Source organism: Triturus cristatus, chromosome 10 (assembly GCF_964204655.1).
Source record: "Triturus cristatus chromosome 10, aTriCri1.1, whole genome shotgun sequence".
In the NCBI taxonomy this organism is placed as follows: domain Eukaryota; kingdom Metazoa; phylum Chordata; class Amphibia; order Caudata; family Salamandridae; genus Triturus; species Triturus cristatus.
In genome coordinates, this window is record NC_140593.1 from 733,604,221 (window position 1) to 733,621,347 (window position 17,127).

At 46.7% G+C, this 17,127-nt stretch overlaps 1 protein-coding gene across 13 annotated transcripts in view; it reads right to left on the reverse strand.

Annotated features, from left to right (window-relative positions):
• Window positions 1-17,127, reverse strand: part of LOC146789924 (ATP-binding cassette sub-family F member 2) — a 1,015,916-nt gene that overhangs the window by 116,073 nt on the left and 882,716 nt on the right. The window contains exon 15 of one of the 13 annotated variants that reach the window (XM_085628223.1): window positions 9,859-9,959. The exons of the other annotated variants lie outside the window; for them this stretch is intronic. Within the exon in view, the coding sequence (XP_085484349.1) occupies window positions 9,876-9,959 (84 nt within the window). The 3' untranslated portion in view covers window positions 9,859-9,875. Of the gene's footprint in view, window positions 1-9,858; window positions 9,960-17,127 lie in introns of those variants that run through there. 13 annotated transcript variants of the gene reach the window in all.

Sequence of the window (17,127 nt, forward strand, 5' to 3'; positions counted from 1 at the left end):
CAATTAACCACACGGCTGCACTATAAAAGTGCCAGTACCACTCCCTCACTTCAACATTCGGGAGGACCGGGACCAGCTATCTAGGACGCACGAGGGAAACTTTCCTGAGACAGTAAGAGTGGGACTGAGCTGAGTGATACACTAGGATCCGTTGATCCATTCTTGTGCGAATGTGGGTGTTTAGCATATATGGCTGGAGGTCTCCCTCCAATACATTCATTTATGCAGTTTGTAGTTTACATTTTTTCCTTCCAGAACGAACAGGAGTTTTACCTCCCCCCATGGGGCAAGTAGTTTTTGCGATTAGGGTAAGATTTACGAGAGCCACCTTGCTCTTACAATTTCCTGCTTATGTGTACACACAGAGTGTCACAAGTCACGTGAATAGTCACTCACTTATAGGAACCCATGCATGCGCTGTTTCTGGATGCATTTTTTATTTGTTCTCTTGACCCATACCTACTGTTACAAAAATGTATGATATCTATCGCTCTCTCTAGGCTTGACGTTTGAAAGCCGTTTAGGAAGTGGAGAGTGGCCTTTGCCACACCCGCACAGTGGTAGCTTCTTGCCATCAGTTGGTAAGAACGGAGCCCCTCTGTTTATACTTATGTCCTGATGAATGCCTTGGACCCACCTGGGCCGACGCGGCAGAAACATGTTGAACACTCACGAGACGGTTAGGGGACACTAAACACCCCACTTACCGTCCAATGTTTTTAGTATCATAGTTATTAGCCACATTAAAATAGATTTCCTGATAACTAGAATGATTTTTAACCTCTCACACACTTTCACGGGCCCCCACTCAATAGCTTAGAAGTGCATCCCTGTCGTCAGGTGTATGCCCGCCCTCTATCAAACAAAGGTTTTAGAGGGCGAGGACTGGCCAATGATGAAGCATGACACCAGGTGGTGTGTGAGACCAGTCTGTCACTTTTTGTGAGATGCCTTCACTCACATTGTTTTTGTAACTGTACTAGGGTCATCACACTAGGAGCAGCTTTTTGTGGTGAACATTTAGTAGTGGAGGCTGCTAGCTTCTAGAACCCCACGCCTCTTGTTCCCTTCTCCACACACTGTGGAGTTCCCTCGTGATTATATAGTGAGCGGAGAAACGCCTGGGGGCGACGAGGCTGCACTCGTAGCAGTCCAGGGCGCCTTATCCCCTGGGCCGCATCCGCCATCTTGTGGGTTAGATATTGGTGGCTGGAGCTGTGAGGAGGCTGGACGTTCGGAGCGATTGAATCGCGCTACATCTACAACTATTTGAGGAGACGTTGGGGACCGGCTGGTGAGTGCAGCGCTGCAGGGTGTGTATCGGAGAGGAGTGAATCTCTCGTGGTGTGCTCTCCGCTGGTACAGAGGGCCTGTGGGTTCCCTACCCCCACAATTGGACTTACCTGCCATTTTTCTGCGTCACAACACTAGAGGCTGAGACTTGGGAGCACCTGAAACTGCTTTAGCCTGCGAGAGAGACACATTATCGTACATTCCACAGAATCTGCAGCGTTGCCATATGCCAGTGGGAGTGCGAATAGCTAGCGAGGTAAGAAGGTCATGACGTGCTGGCGTGAGAGGACGCCCAAGGTGAATTGCGCCGCCAAGACGATTATATCCTTGCCCTCTACGCTGCCTCTATTGCATTGTACCTTATATAGCATAGGGTCAAGGTAGCTACTATTTTGAACAGAGCGAATTGGTAGTAGCAAAACACAACATTAATTGATCTGGTATAAATCCAATTATTTTAATTTTAGGAAAAAGGGAAGAAATCCCATTTGCAGTTGTATTCCAAGCATTAACATTCAAAGACAATGCTGATATTCATTGTAATTAAAGTACAATATGCTAAAGTGCTCTCAGTGTGGAAGTGGAAGAAAAGGAGGGAGGTAGGGGTTCAGTGGTAACGCGACGGTAAGGGACAGGGAAAATGTATTAGTGACATAAATACATCAACATTCCATAGTGTAGTTCTTTTCCAGTCTCAACGACATCAATTGTTCCGGTAGGTACACAACTCAAATAGACAAACTATTTTGAAATAATGTCGCTGGAGTTTGTGTGATATGCGGTGTCGACGTTTCGACCCCTGTAGGCAGGACTGGTTGTAGTCCTTGCAGCGGGGTCTTCTTCAGGACTGGGAGGAGCACTTTGAAAAGACGGGAGATCTCTGCCAAGTGGATGTTGTGTGTGGGCTTGATGAAGCTCTGGTGTCTTAAATGATGCAACATGAATGTCTTGCAAACGGGGGAGCAGATCACATACAATCCTTGGGTGCAGAGGCTCTGAGCTCACTGGGGCGAGTAATCTGCTGGTTACGGAGGTGCTGGGCCCGAGCCGGCTCCGGCGCTTCTGTTGCCCTGCTCTTGGTGGATCCGGACGGACGTTGTGGAGTGTGGTGCCGGATTGATGGCCGGTGAGGACTGGTGCCCGGAGTCTATCTAGTAGACTCGTGTCCAGCTGTGGGCCGTTGTGCTAGTTCCATTCGTGTGTATAAGGCACTGTCGTGGAACAGCCCTTAGCTGCTGTTAAAATGGGCAAGCAAGACGCCAAGCAGCCCAAACTGAACTTTGAAACTAAACGCTCCACGAGGCATACAGAGCCTGACTCGGATGCTCAAGGGGAGGGTTCGCATGAGCAACAGATGGAAGACCACAGGGAAGATTTGCAGACCCTCATGCTGGAAATGCGTTCCAGCTTGCGCAACAGACACCAAGTTAGACACACTAACTGCACAATTAGACTCTGTCACGACACAAGTGGCGACACATGAGATCCGTCTGGATATCCTTGAGAACCGGCAAACGGAGTTTCATGAATTCCAGGTGGACACTAAAGAGCAATTGTTACATATGGATAAACTGCGGGGCTTCATCAGGGCCAAGAATGACGATTTGGAGGCCCGGTCTAGAAGGAACAACCTCCGTATTACGGGTATTCCGGAAACCACCATTTCCAAAATGGAGACCTTTGTGATGGACCTAACTCCATGAACTCTTCAATCCTCATCTATCGTCAGTGTTTGTGGTGGAGAGCGCGCACAGGTCACTAGGGCCGAAGCCCCCGGTTGGCTCAACACCTCGACCAATCCTGGTAAAACTGCTAAATTATCAGGACAGACATCTTATCTTGCGCTTGGCTAGAGACAGATGCCAAATCTCCCATAAAGGCAACGCCATCTCATTTTATCCCGACTTCACGCCAGCGGTACAGGCTGCACGTCGGGAATTCCTCCCAGCCAAGCGTATTCTTCTGCAGGCGCAGATCTCATACTTGTTACACACTAAATATATAGAACCGTGAGGTCCTTAATATTTGAGGGGCCAAGAGGAGAAAGGGGGGAGTACACCCTCCTGATTCTGAGTATTAGTCCACGTTAAAGTACTCCACTATTGTTCTTACCAAGTTATTGATTGTAAGAAAGGTTTAGTTATGGAGGGAGCAATAATGGGATGTCCCTAAGTGAAGCAACCAACCTTGGAGTGGTGTAGCAAAAGACCTTTCTTTTATTTATTTTCCCTCACACCCCCTAGTGGTGTCATGCTTCATCGGGACACCGCGACCCCTATAAGTCGCGATTGGCTCGACCAATATTTCAGGAAGCACTTAGATAATATATTTGGCCAGGGGGATAAAGATTAAAAATTCACTGTCAGACCCCAGTATCCCTTTATTCTTGGGTCTGGCAGGAATATTAAAATTAGTGAACAGTAGGGTCGTTTGGAACATTATGGTCCTAAGACCCTGGGCCAACAGGTTTCAGTCCTTGTATGCCCAAGAGGAATTGGTGCTAGGACTTTCTTCAGGGCTGTGTCACCCCCCTGGAGAGAGAGGAACAAGGAATTACCCTATTCTATTTATAAAAGGGAAGGTAGCTGCTCCTTAGTATGTCACTATTAAATTGAATGTTGAATCACTCCATCCCATTTGGAGAGTGATAGTAATCCATGTGGAATCACGCTTTAACGGGGATGCCTGGATTCATGGGTCTTCCCCTGCTAATGACCTGTGTGGCGCAGATCCCATACTCCTTGCTTTATCCGGCCAAGTTGAAGGTTTTACACAATGGTACTGCTCATAACTTCACTGATGCGAAATCCGCCTTTAAGTTCGCTAAACATGTCGGTGGGAAAAAAGCCAAAGTCAATTGCGCTGCTGAGGGTACTCGAGAAGGCCACCTTAGTGACAATGACTAACCTGTTGCCTCACCTTTGCTCACTGTACTGCTATGCTGCACTGGGGTGAGCTGTAGTCTAATACAATTATCTAACTAAGCATCTTTCCTCTGTATTAGCCCCTCAATGAATACGGGGTGTCTTGGGGCCGCGCCGCCCGAGAGTAATTATATGCCTTATTTTTGAACTTCTTAACTGCCTGTCTCTCTGTAATACTCCCGGCCACCTTGTGCAAACAGGAAAGCTCGCTGGTGTCACCTTGCCGTCATGGGGAGTTTCCCTTTATTGCTTTGTGGTTTTTTGTATTTAAAGTTTTGGGTGGGTAATCTGCAAACTGATTGGGGGGTTGGAGTGAGAGGTGGAGAGGTATTGTTTACAGCCAGTCTATTTGAGGTGGGGATTGCTCATTTGTTTGCGGCCAGTGTGATTGCGAGTTGTCAGTCCAGGTACACAACATATGCTTTGAGATTACTGCACCTTCGCTGCTTCCTCCACATTGTATGGCAAGATGTAGATACGTCCAGGTTGCAACACTAAATCTACTTACATGGAACATCAGGGGGTTAAATGATGGGTGAAAATCTAGGCTTGTACATACATACCTATCCAGGCATAACATTGATATCTGTCTTTTAAAGGAGACATTTAAACACTACACCGTCAGACGTTGAAGCATCATAGGCGGAGTCACGTGTACTCCTATTTACTCCAACTATGCCTGAGGGGTGGCAGTGCTGGTCAGACGAGGGGTGGATTGGCGTGAGGGGAAGATACACAAAGATCGCAAGGGGAGGTATGTCCTTATCTGTGGGGTGTTGGGTGGGGTATCCCTGGTGGTGGTAGCAGTATATGGCCCGAATGTTGATTACCCGGATTTCTTCCATGCCATTTGGTCTAAAATGGGGAGGACTGGTTTTGATACCATACTGTGGGGTGGGGATTTCAATGCAATACTAGACGACGACTCGGACAGGAAGGGTGCTGCCCGCTTCTTATACCCAGCTGCAAGCGCTGCCCTCCAGTCTACAATCACGGATGGGAATCTAGTAGATATATGGCGTAGCAGACATCCCTTAGTGCGGGAGGGTACATGTATATCTGATCATCATAGTGCATAGTCCCGATTGGACTTCTGGTTAGTGTCCAGGGTTGTGGCTGCTTGGACCACCACCGAGATCCTGCACCTACCGCGCTCGCTGTCAGACCACGCCCCATGTTTACTACGGCTGTCGCTCCCAGGGTCACTCCCCCGGGCGTTCACCTGGCGCCTCATGCCACATGCCCTGCTCGACGAAGCATTTAAAGAAGAAATTAGAGCAGACATTACCGACTATTTTGCCAACAATACGGGGTCTGTGTCCTCGGAGGCCACTCTTTGGGAGGCCTTTAATGTGGTAAGTAAGGGCCAGGGTATCGCTAGGCAAGCGGGCGTGCTAAAAGCAATTCAGGGCACGCTCTCCTCTAGAGACCCAGATAAAAAAACTTGAAGAAACATTCTACTCTAGAAATGAACCCCAAGCTGTGCAAAAATTAAAGGCGACGCGGTTAGAATATGCCGAAGAGGCTCAGCGCGAAACGAAGTTCTTGGGGAAATATGCTGAGGCACGTAGGTATGGCGAAGGGGACCGGCCAGGCCGCACACTTGCTGGAGTGATTAAACCATCCAGGTCGGCCACATTCGTTCATGAGATACGAAACCCGCAGGGAGACATGGTCAGAGGCCAAGCGAAGGTCTCCAAAGAATTCTTCAAGTTCTCTTCCCATTTATATACCACTTCTCAAGGGACATGCACAGAGGAGTTGCGGTCTTTCCTCGACACACTAGCACTGGTCTGGTTCAACAACAATCAGAGAATACATGGACCTCCCATTCACGGTGGAAGATGTGGCTCAGGTTATTAAGTTATTAAGGGCCTGCCATTAAGTAAAGCCCCTGGACCGGATGGCCTGACCACGTCATTGTATAAAACATATGCTGAAGAACTGGCACCTCGGCTCTTAGTGTACGAGGAAGCCCTGGAGGAGGGAGGCGACAATTCTCACGATTCTAAAACCTGGTAAGTCTGAGGAGGAGCTGGACTCCTACCGGCCACTTTCTATGATCAATGTGGATGTAAGATCCTGGTGAAGATGCTTGCTAATAGACTGCAGCCAATGCTGCCTATCATAGCACTTCCGGATCAATCGGGATTCATTCCCGGGAGATCAACGTCAAATAACCTGCAAACAATATTCTCGGTGCTACACTATCTACATCCAGATATGCGGGCCGCGGTGGTGTTTTTGGACGCCACTAAGGCATTTGATACGCTCGAATGGCCGTATCTCTTCTCCATTCTAGAGCGCATGGGATTTAGTCCGCTCCTGATTAATCGTATCCGGCTATTATATACCTCACCTAGAGCGCGCATCCTGTTGGATGGCCTACTTTCTGATCCCTTTCCAATCTCGCATGGTACTAGATAGGGGTGTTCATTGTCCCCTTTGCTGTTTGCGATTGCAATGGAGCCCCTGGCTGCTCGAATCAGACAGCACCACACTGCGCGGGGTATTGGATTCAGCTCTCGTAGTCTGCTTATTTCTTTATAAGCAGACGATGTCACGCTCTACGTTATCAACCCAGAAGAAAATTTAGACCCATTATTGAGGGAGTTTATCCGCTTTGGTGGGCTCTCTGGTATATTTATTAATTGGGCTAAATCGGTGATCTTCCCACTGACTGACTGCACTCCCCAGGTGTTGTCGGAATTCCCTTTACGATGGGAGGCCGATGAGGTCAAATACTTGGGGGTCTGGGACACACAGGAGGTGTGGATATTAAACTATGGCCGAGCGATTATGTGGCTGGAGGACAAAGTGAAGGTGTGGTCCCGGTTGCCATTGTCGCTGGCCGGCAAGGTGGCACTGGCTAAAATGGTTATTTTACCGAAGTTCCTCTATTTATTTGTCAACATACCGATCCCACTCACCCGGCACTTCTTCAACACCCTTAAGTCACAGCTGGTGACCTTGGCATGGGCGGGTGGACAGGTCAGAGCCTCCTGGGACCTCCTCACTCTCCCATTGAGACAGGGCGGACTGGGGGCTCCAGGAATGAGATTATATGCACTGCGCACCCAGGCAAAGTTTTTGCATTATTGAACACACCCAACCCCCTTCCAGCCCCATATTGCAGTCGAGACAGATGTGATGGCCCCTGTTCCACTCAAGGTAGCCCTAAATCAAAAAGCATGTCGCCCTCGTGGCGACAAACTCTGCCAGAACCTTATGCTGGGCATGGGATGAATTGCGCAAAAGAGCAGGACTCCCGTTACTTTATGCTCCTTCCATCCCTTTATCACACAACCCAATGCTGCCTTGCATACAAGACAGTATGAGTAAATCCCTGGCAAAGAAGTTGAACCTTCAGACGTTTGCTGACCTGTACCCTGAAGACTAGTTCCGCGCCCCCCCCCCCCCCCCCGTGGCACCTGAGAGGCAAGCAGTACCGTTCACTGAGCGCTTTCTCTATCATAAGCTACGCGCAGCCTGCCGAGCCCTATGGAAGGAATTCCCTAAAGCACCGCCACCCCTTCCTGCGCTTGATTGCCTGTTGAAATCCCCATCGCCCCGTAAACTCATTACGTGCCTCTACACTTGTATGCAGAACACTGCCCCGTTGGTGAAACCTAGCCCCTTTAGACACTGGAACGATGACCTGGATACTCCACTGACTGAGGCCCAATGGGACTATTGCTGTGGGCAGCTCACGGAACTCTCCCCGAATTATAAGCTGAGGCTGATACATTTTATTTATTTACATAGATATTATAGAACTCTAGTGAGCCTCCATAGCATGGGTATACGGGACAATGATGACTGCTGGAGATGTGGCTACACACCAGACACATTTTTACACGTTGCATGGGACTGTCCCAAAGTAGCTGAATTCTGGCTTTGAGTTTTTCATTCCGTGAACAGCATCCTGGGTGCAACACTGGCCCCATCACCTGTTCTTGGCCTACTAGGCTATGTCAAAGATACACCGCCCAAATTGCGTAAATTACATGCCCTCCTTTTATTATTTGCGAAAAGGCAGGTTGCAATGCACTGGGGTAAGAGACAGGGGCCCTCTAGTAAAGAGTGTGTTAGAGACGTCACGTACGGACGCACGCAATTGAGCATATTTTGGGAACTCATGCCACCCTCTTCCAGACCTCATAACATATGGGAACCGTTTTTGACCTGGGCCCAGGTGCAGCAGGCACAGACTGAAGTGACGACCACAGAAGACACTCCGACAACACCACTGACGTGATGTGCTCATTGTCTACATCTACCTCTTGACACTGATCTCCTATGATGGTCTGTCAGACATATGGGTGAAGTATGATGTATTTCTGTGATTTAGGCCTTCCCCGTGGGACTTTGTAATGCAAGATTGCGATGTTAAGATTAGCTGATTAGTATGAACGACTACGTGCTTTCTACATGTACATTCTTATATACGTGGAGGGTACACGAGGTGTATGCTGCGGTTAACCATTGTGTACTGACATGATTATGCATATTCCTGCTCTGATATTGGTCATCCTCGCGCTTCCTTGTTATAATGTTGTACATTTTTGTTTGAAAAAATGTCAATATACAAAAAATTAAAATAAATAAATTTAAAAAAACGTGGCCTAGAGGACCAGCAGAGGTGTTAAATATGAACAGATACCAGCAGAGGTCTTAAATATGAGCAGACACCTCAATCAGGAGTGTAAGGTTTTAAGATGGTGATCAGTTATTTATATAGTAATTCTAAAGACGGGCAGAGTAAAAGTACTTCAGAATTACTGCCAACTAATAGAAGAAGGCTGCTGCAGCAGGCATCTCTATCCTGCGGGGTGTAAAGCGACTGATGTCTGAAATGAGAAAGTTCTATGCCACCTGAGCTATTCTAGAGTAGGGATATCCACATCAAGGGCATGCTGACTACTGTATGCATTAGGGGCACTATACCAGTCTAAACCTTGCAGTTTCTTCATTAAGCCCTTTCTGGGCAGAAGAGGGGACAAGTATGTTCTTTCTAGTCATAGCCAAAATCCCAAAGTTCCGAAATCTACAAGATCAAGTCAATGTCGAATTATTATCCACCCCGTGCTGGTGATCTTCTAGCCTAGGACATTCGGATATCTGCCAGAAAAACATGCAGAAATATGGAGTCGCCGCAGTGAATAACTTGGCTGCTGAGTGATAGACAATAAGAGTGAGGTTCAAGTCATTTTATGCAACTCAGAACCCAGAGATGAAAAAAATCCTATTATTAACGGTTACCCATCTATAATTGTAGGTTATTGTCACCTAACTCAGCTGCCACTGGTTTCAATAGTTCTGTCGGGGTAGAGGAATCAAAGTTGAGCCACACACACCATGCCATAACCGGACAGCTCTCTGCACTGGTGCACCTTGTGTCCTACCTTCCTCCACCAAATCATCCTCTGGCCATCACACCCATCTACAAAGAAAGCTGTCATCCTGCCACCCCCTCCCAAATTAAAAAACAGAAAAGAGTACCTGGTGGTCTGATAGCCACCCTCTCCACTATCTGCATTTACGTATCCCTTCCTTACCGAAATTTTGTGCCTATTCAACCTTTTTCAATACACCACGCCCCAACCCCAAATATCTGAAAATACACCTTAACTTGCCATCTGTGCCTTCCTTTTCCCTTCACGCCAGAGGCTGTGCTCTCTGCTCTCCATCAGAGCAGAGGCAGCGCTTCCCTAAGATCACTGTCACAGTAGCCTGGAATTCCTTTAAGACGCGGCAACAGTGGAGAAGAAGGAAAATGATATTTAACTGTAAATATCTGTTTTTTAGAGAGGTGGATTCATATGCTTTGCACACTCCTGCCATCTAGTGTTTGGGGCAGTTGTTGCAAGTAATTTATCTTCAAAGTAGAAGTTTTGCTTTCAAGGAGACTCATGATCCCTTCCCAAAACCCACAATGCTCAAGGACAGACTCCACCTTAGACTGTTTCTTTACCCTAAAGGGTGAGTGAAAGCCAGTGAAGTGAAGCAGACAGTATATGCCTACAGTGCATTGAGAAAGAATTAAGAAAGGATGTTTTTCTACGGGAAAACATTTGAAACATAAGTGTGCATCCGCGGAGGAGAGGGAGCATGTGAATCTACAGCACTAAAAGCAGACAGTAACTGGTAAGTAACATTATCCGTTTGCAGCATGTGTAGCAATGGCACGTGTATGCTCCCACGAAAGTTCATAGTGTCTCTATTTTCGATAACGGAATCTGCTCAAGGCAGTGTGTACAGTCTATGTTTAGATTTGATACAGCTTAATGACAGGTAGTGAGGTATATCCTGCGCAAGCACATAGTGGTTAAAACAGTAAGAGAACAGAATTATCACAGTATTGCATCAAAGGGAACAAAACAGCCACCACCCAACGCTGTTAACTACAATTGATGGCAATTGTAAATATTCAAAGAAATAATAGTTCCCTGAGCAATCTTCGCAGATATAAAACTTCAATTACAGTTCATAGAAGTTTTTCTCAGAATCACGAGTTTGTGTAACAGATGGAAATCTTGTCCGATCTTCATCTTCCTTCACAATCTTTATTTACAGCTTTTGTCATTGTCCTTAGAAGACTTGTTTAAGCAAAAAGGCTTTATTATCCGGACGAGAAATAATCCAAGTCCATTCGTAAAGAAGATTTTCTTCGAATCACTTATTTTGAACAGAAAGGTTTTATTCTTAATTCATTCGGTCTTAGAATTGGTAATTGTGTTGTATATCTGTTTATTACAGCCCTGAGGAAGTCTTTTGGAATATTAACCATAGACGAAGCACGTGTTGGCTGTTTTTTCTAAGATCAAATGAATTAAGAATAAAACCTTTCTGTTCAAAATAAGTGATTCGAAGAAAATCTTCTTTACGAATCGACTTGGATTATTTCTCGTCCGGAAAATAAAGCCTTTTTGCTTAAACAAGTCTTCTAAGGACAATGACAAAAGCTGTAAAAGATTGTGAAGGAAGATGAAGATCGGACAAGATTTCCATCTGTTACACAGAAACTCGTGATTCTGAGAAAAACTTCTATGAACTGTAATTGAAGTTTTATATATGCGAAGATTGCTCAGGGAACTATTATTTCTTTGTATGTTTAGATTTGGTGTTAACAAATCTGAATACACTACATTATCCATCTTGTGTGCCGTGATTTGGAAATAGGGTTACCCAAGTGGAGTACAGCAAATGCAACAAAGTTATTTTGTGAATAGATTTGGTGCATGTGAGAAGTTAGCCTGGTATATGCCATCCACTAATTAAAGTGGGCACCTTGCACCGGTCCAAACGACCCTTATGATGTATGAGGTCAAAGATAACCTTTAGAAAGCTATCCTAGTGGTAGCTGTGGAGAGCAGCCTTCAGGCTTAATCTTGAAGGAATGTAAAGCAGCTTGTTTTACCAGAATATCACCTCCTGAATTAATCAAATGAAAGGAGAACCACACAGTAGTTCTATAAAAATATGTATTTATTAATATAAACACTACTATCCTCTACACGAGGATAGAACACAAAGCACACAATACGAGATCAATAGAACAGTTGTAAGTAGCACAATTCACAGTGGGCTCCAGGGTGAGACCAAGCCATATACTAAAATAGTCTTATATCAATCCTGACTTGAGTCAAGACAGTCTAGAGCACGTAGAATCGCTGGGACCCCAAGGAACCACCCAAGGTGAGTAGATAGGGACCCCATGGAGGACAGGTGCAGTGTGCTAACACGACCGCGGCCTCCGTACAATTCTATGGGGAAGTTGCTGTTTTAAAGTTTAAGGACCCTTCTAGGAGGATTTCGAGCAAACCCTTTGGAACTTAAGAGGTTGGAGAGCCACCCCACCCGTGCATACTGTAGTGCCAGAGTTAACTATCCCAGAGGAGCTGGGTGCATAGGTATGGAGTGATGTCAGAACCACCATCGTTCTCAATGGAGGGCTGTGAATAAGTACTGCTTAAGGTGATGAGGGCCCGGTGGAATCCAAGCCTGGATTCTGGAAGGAAGGAACCTGAAAGCAGAGGGGACAGTCTGGGTTACTTCAGAGTGACCAGGGGCTTGGTAGACTAATGCCCACCGATAATGGTTGCTTCAGGTGCGAAGAAGGGATGCTTGTCTCTGCAGCCATGAGGATCAGGAGACGTCCACGACGACTAGGAGCCGGAGGTGAACTTTTCACACGAAGAATGTCGAGTGCTGAGGGGTCGGTGTCCGAGTGGAGCACCAACAAGCCTTGGTAAAAGCAACCCGCGCAGGATGGTCAAGCAGGTTACAGTGTGGACCAGAACGGTCCAGAGGACTCACCAAGTAATGGGGAGTCAGGACATGTCTAGAGCAACCAAGAAAGACCAACAAATCAAGATGACCCTCATAAGGACCCACAGGCCAAATGACCAGGAGTCGCAAGGGGACCTCGAGCAAGATTGCTAAGTACCAGCCCACGGAGCACTCTGTGCGAGGAGGCCTGAGTTCTTTGGAGCAAATACTGCTCAAGGTCGGAACATACAGAGTCCAATGCACAAGCTCGTGAATCACCAACAAGCATATGTAACTGCAAATGTACGCGGTGCACAGGGGTTTGGTTATGCAGTCCCTACAAGGGATACTGACCTCAAACTTCCTGAGGGGGCAGATCAACCTCAGGGACCTTAAAAAACCCACCTCCTCTGTTGCTGAAATCTTCGGAGTCCGCAGAGACTCCGGAGCAGCAGACCGGTCAATTGCGTTGAGGCACCTGCTAGTGCAGGGGAGTGACTCCTTCACTCCAAGGGAGATTCTTCAGTTTTCCATAGTGGACCACAGATCCTGCACAGAGCCTGTATGGAGCAAGGTCAAAGAAAGCTTTGGACAGAGAGAAGGGGACGAAGTCTGGCCCAGTCGAAGTCCAGAGTGCCCAGACAGTCGAAGGTCAGTGGTTTCTTCTTGTAGAATCTTGTCCATGTAAAATCTAAAGTCTTACAGCCAGGTCAGCTCTTTTGTACCCACCGAAGGGGGTTGTATTCGTGGGACCCTCCTAGGGGAGGGTCATGACAGAGGGGTGGTTATACCCATGTCCTTTGTCCAGTTTCACTCCAGAGCAGGAGCCAACGGCTCCCTGAACTGGTTTGAGCTGGACTATGCACAGGGACACCAAATGTGCCCCAAGTGCAGACTTTCAGGCACTCTGAGTGCACCCACCCAGCACCAATACACTAAATCCTGTCTGGGAGGTAGTCACACCTCCCTGTGACAGGATGTCTAGTGTTCTGACTTCCTCTGCTCGAGCTTGGATCAGCAGCAGGAGGGCAGATGTGTCTCTGGTCGGCAGCATTTATTTTGTGCTGAACGGGTCGAGAAGGCTGGCAACTGACAGACCAGTGACCCCACGAAGCTCGCTTCAGAACGATGGAATCACACCTCCCACACCGGTTTCCTGGTGTGGAGGTTTGATTCCAAGGTGTTTGATACCAAACACGATATGTTTCTATGCAGCCGTTTGAAATAGCATTTACCGCAAGGTTATAATGCACCTCTACCTATATGTCCGGCTAAGTCACAGACAACCCGGGAAAATGGTCTCCTAAGGCTGCAGTGGGGCTCTGCTCATGCAGGGGGTACCCTCTCACTATAAAACCCAGCACCCTACCTTCAGGAGTGAGAAGGCCTGCTTTAGGGGTGACTTAAGTTAAGAGTAGTGACCTATAGATATAGTGAACTTGTATCTAAAGTGGTGCAAGCACCATCTTACACAGGTTGCAGTAGCAGACATGTAGTTTCATTTTGCATGGCCTCCTAAAGGTGGCATAATACATGCTTCTGGGGTACCTTTGCCCTGGGTACATGTGTACCATATACTAGGGACTGACAAGGGTACCCCAGTATTCAATCTGGAGTGTACCAAAGTACATGTTTAACAATTTAACGGAGAAAGCAGATAGACTGGGGTCCTGATTACCAGGATCTCAGACTAGTCAAAAACAGTGCAACATCAAGCAAAAAGTGGGGGTACCCATAAGAAGCATATCCTACTTTCCAACACTGGGTACACCATGGGGTATATTCAGCAAAAATGAGCCTCTCCTCCTGGAAGACCAGTTCTGCAATAGATTAATCACCTCTTGAAAATAAGCCAAACTGTCTGTCTACACAAAGTAGCGGGCATGTGAAGGTGTGATCAACATTTGCTTCACTGATGTGGTAGACTCTTTGAAGCTAGGGCATTTGTGGCTATTATACAGTAATCATCCTGATGGAGGTGGTCATTTCTTCTCCCAATAGCAATTCTCTTTATTGCCTGTTATTAATGGTGGGCTACCAAGGCCTTTCGTAGGGGTTGATTACTAATATTTCTAATATCAAAAAGGAAGGGTCTGACCGTGCAAAAGTTTTTTTTTGCCATGCCGATTTGGTAGATTTAAAGCTGGCCAACGGGGCAGATAAATAAGCCAATCAGGGATTAGCTGATTGAACAAGTACTTTGGGAGGGGAGAGTACATGCATTGAGCCCTGGACAGCAGTGCCCAGAGGACTATAGTGACGAAAACCCAGCAGCATCAATCAAATAACATTGGGGAGGGGGGTTGGCTAATTATGCAAACAGAGGTTCTTTCTTACAAATACGATTTTCAATTGAATAAAATTCTAGCAGACCTTTGGGGAACAAGTTGGAAGAGCCCCTGGTGATACCCTGTCCAATAGAATATATTGTATAATTAAGAGGTGTATAGAACTTGCAGTTCGTTTACATGAACCCCCAGGAAAGGAGCTCTACTTTTTAGGCAGAAAGGTCAAACGCTGGCTAGACAGAACTAGGCTGTGGCCCCAAGGGCAGAAGCCAGTAACTTACCTGTAATTATGGTTTTGCACTTCAAACTCTTCTAGATTTAAATGCTTTGCACAAACCTGCCACCTAGTGGTTGGGTCCTAAATGTTCTTATTGCCTTCAAAAGTATGTTGTTTGGGAATCAACATGAGCAGAGTCTTTCTATAATTAGGGTGACACCAATTTGCCCCGACAGTCCTGGTTTTTCATGGACAACGCACACTTTTTTCTGAAACATAGAAATGTCCCAGTTTTTGATTGTCAGTTGAGCATGCACATTTTAACAGTGTGGCACGGGCTCACGTTTCCCCCGACCCTCTTAACACAGGGACATTAGGTCAGCAGTTTAAAAAGCCACCTGCTGTACTGCCACGTCTTTCTCAGGCAGAACAGGGTTTAATGAGGGGTGAATCAGTTTTCCATCATGCCAAGCCCGACTCATTAGCATCCTGCTCCTGGGTCTCATCACACACAGTGAGGGGTGTGTGGGGGGGGGGGGGGTAAGAGAGACAGACAGTGTGCGTCCTTAAATATTTTTAGTGTAGTCCTTTTGTGACCATGATCCGGGACAGACCAAAACAGTCACATTTCTAGATCTACGGCGGTCCCGGTTTTTCATTCTGAAAATCTGGTCACCCTATATATAACGTCAAATATAATACCACAATGCCCATGCAAAACCAAAATTACAGGTAACTTGTAAATTATGTAGGGGTATTACTGGTCTTGTGCTGGTGGGCACAAGAGGGAGTGGAGGCAAACAAACATGTTCTTCAGCAAAGCCTTCCTTTCCTTAACTTCTTTGCATAATAAAGTTTTGTGAATCTATGTTGAGAAGACCAAGTGGCGACCCTGCTTATACACTGCACGGAGACGTTAACCATAAAAGCCATTGTAGCCCTCTTCTTCCCAGTGGACTGTGTCATAGGTTTATCAAGCAAAGGCTTGTTTTCTAAAGAGTAACACAGCTGGATAGTTTGCACAATCCATCTAGCAATAGTGTTCTTGGAGAACCATGTCCCCAGAGCCTGAATTGAGAGGCCTACAAAACGTTTTATGTCTTTCTGATGCGGTGTGTCACTTACGTGTAGTACAGGACTGCCCTTCGGACATCTAATGCATGCGGGGCCTTTTCTGCAGCGTTTAAAGGTTTCTGGAAAAAGGCAAGTATTGCGATAGCTTGCCTTTGGTAGGGACTTCAGATGTGTCATTGTTAACTTTATCCTTGTGTATGGCTATGTAAGGCTTCTGTCCCATTAGTGCCTGTATCTCACCAATTCTCCTTCGCGACACGATTGCTACCAAGAAAACAGTCTTTAGTCCGAGTGTGGCTTTGTGCATTGGTTCAAAGGGTGCCTTCATTTACCCTGCCAAAACAGTTTAAATTCCACTGTGGAGGATACATCTCCCTTGCTGGAAAAAGTATTTGTTCCTTCTATGAACTTAATGATCAGTGTGTATGAAACAAGGTTTCTTTTGCAGTCTCCCCACTTTGTGATCCTTTTTAGCTGCTAGATGCCTATTTTCGATTGACAATGCACCAATGTCAGCTAACCAGACCTCAATGCAATTGCCCTGCTTCGTCCCTAAAACAAAGTAATGTCTGATTATTTAACAATTGGCTAAGGACTTTAGCACCTCTAAGTCCCTAGTAAAGGGTACCCAGGGTACCTAGGGCATGGGTACTAAAGAGGGTTCATAAGGGCTGCAGAATGTCTAATGCCACATTAAGGGGCCCACACACAAATTCCACTCCACCCTTCCCCCTCGAAGGAAGAGGAACCTGTGCTCCTGAAGGTCAGATCTGTCCCCCCACCAAGTGAGAGGACACCAGGACAACCTGGAGCTGCACAGGACCAATACCTGGGGTACCAGAACCGTTGCGGCCTGTTTAAATCCAGTTGGGACTCTTACAGCATCAGAACTGAGCAGCCGTCGAGGGACGTCAGAGACCCACCTTCAGAGTGACCCAGCAGTCCTGATTTTTGCACCCTCATCCGGTGACAGCCAAGAGCAAGGCCCTAGAACGCTCAGAGCCCAGCCGACCTTTCCACTCTGCACCTCAGCATGGGTACCAGCAAACGAGCTGTGCCC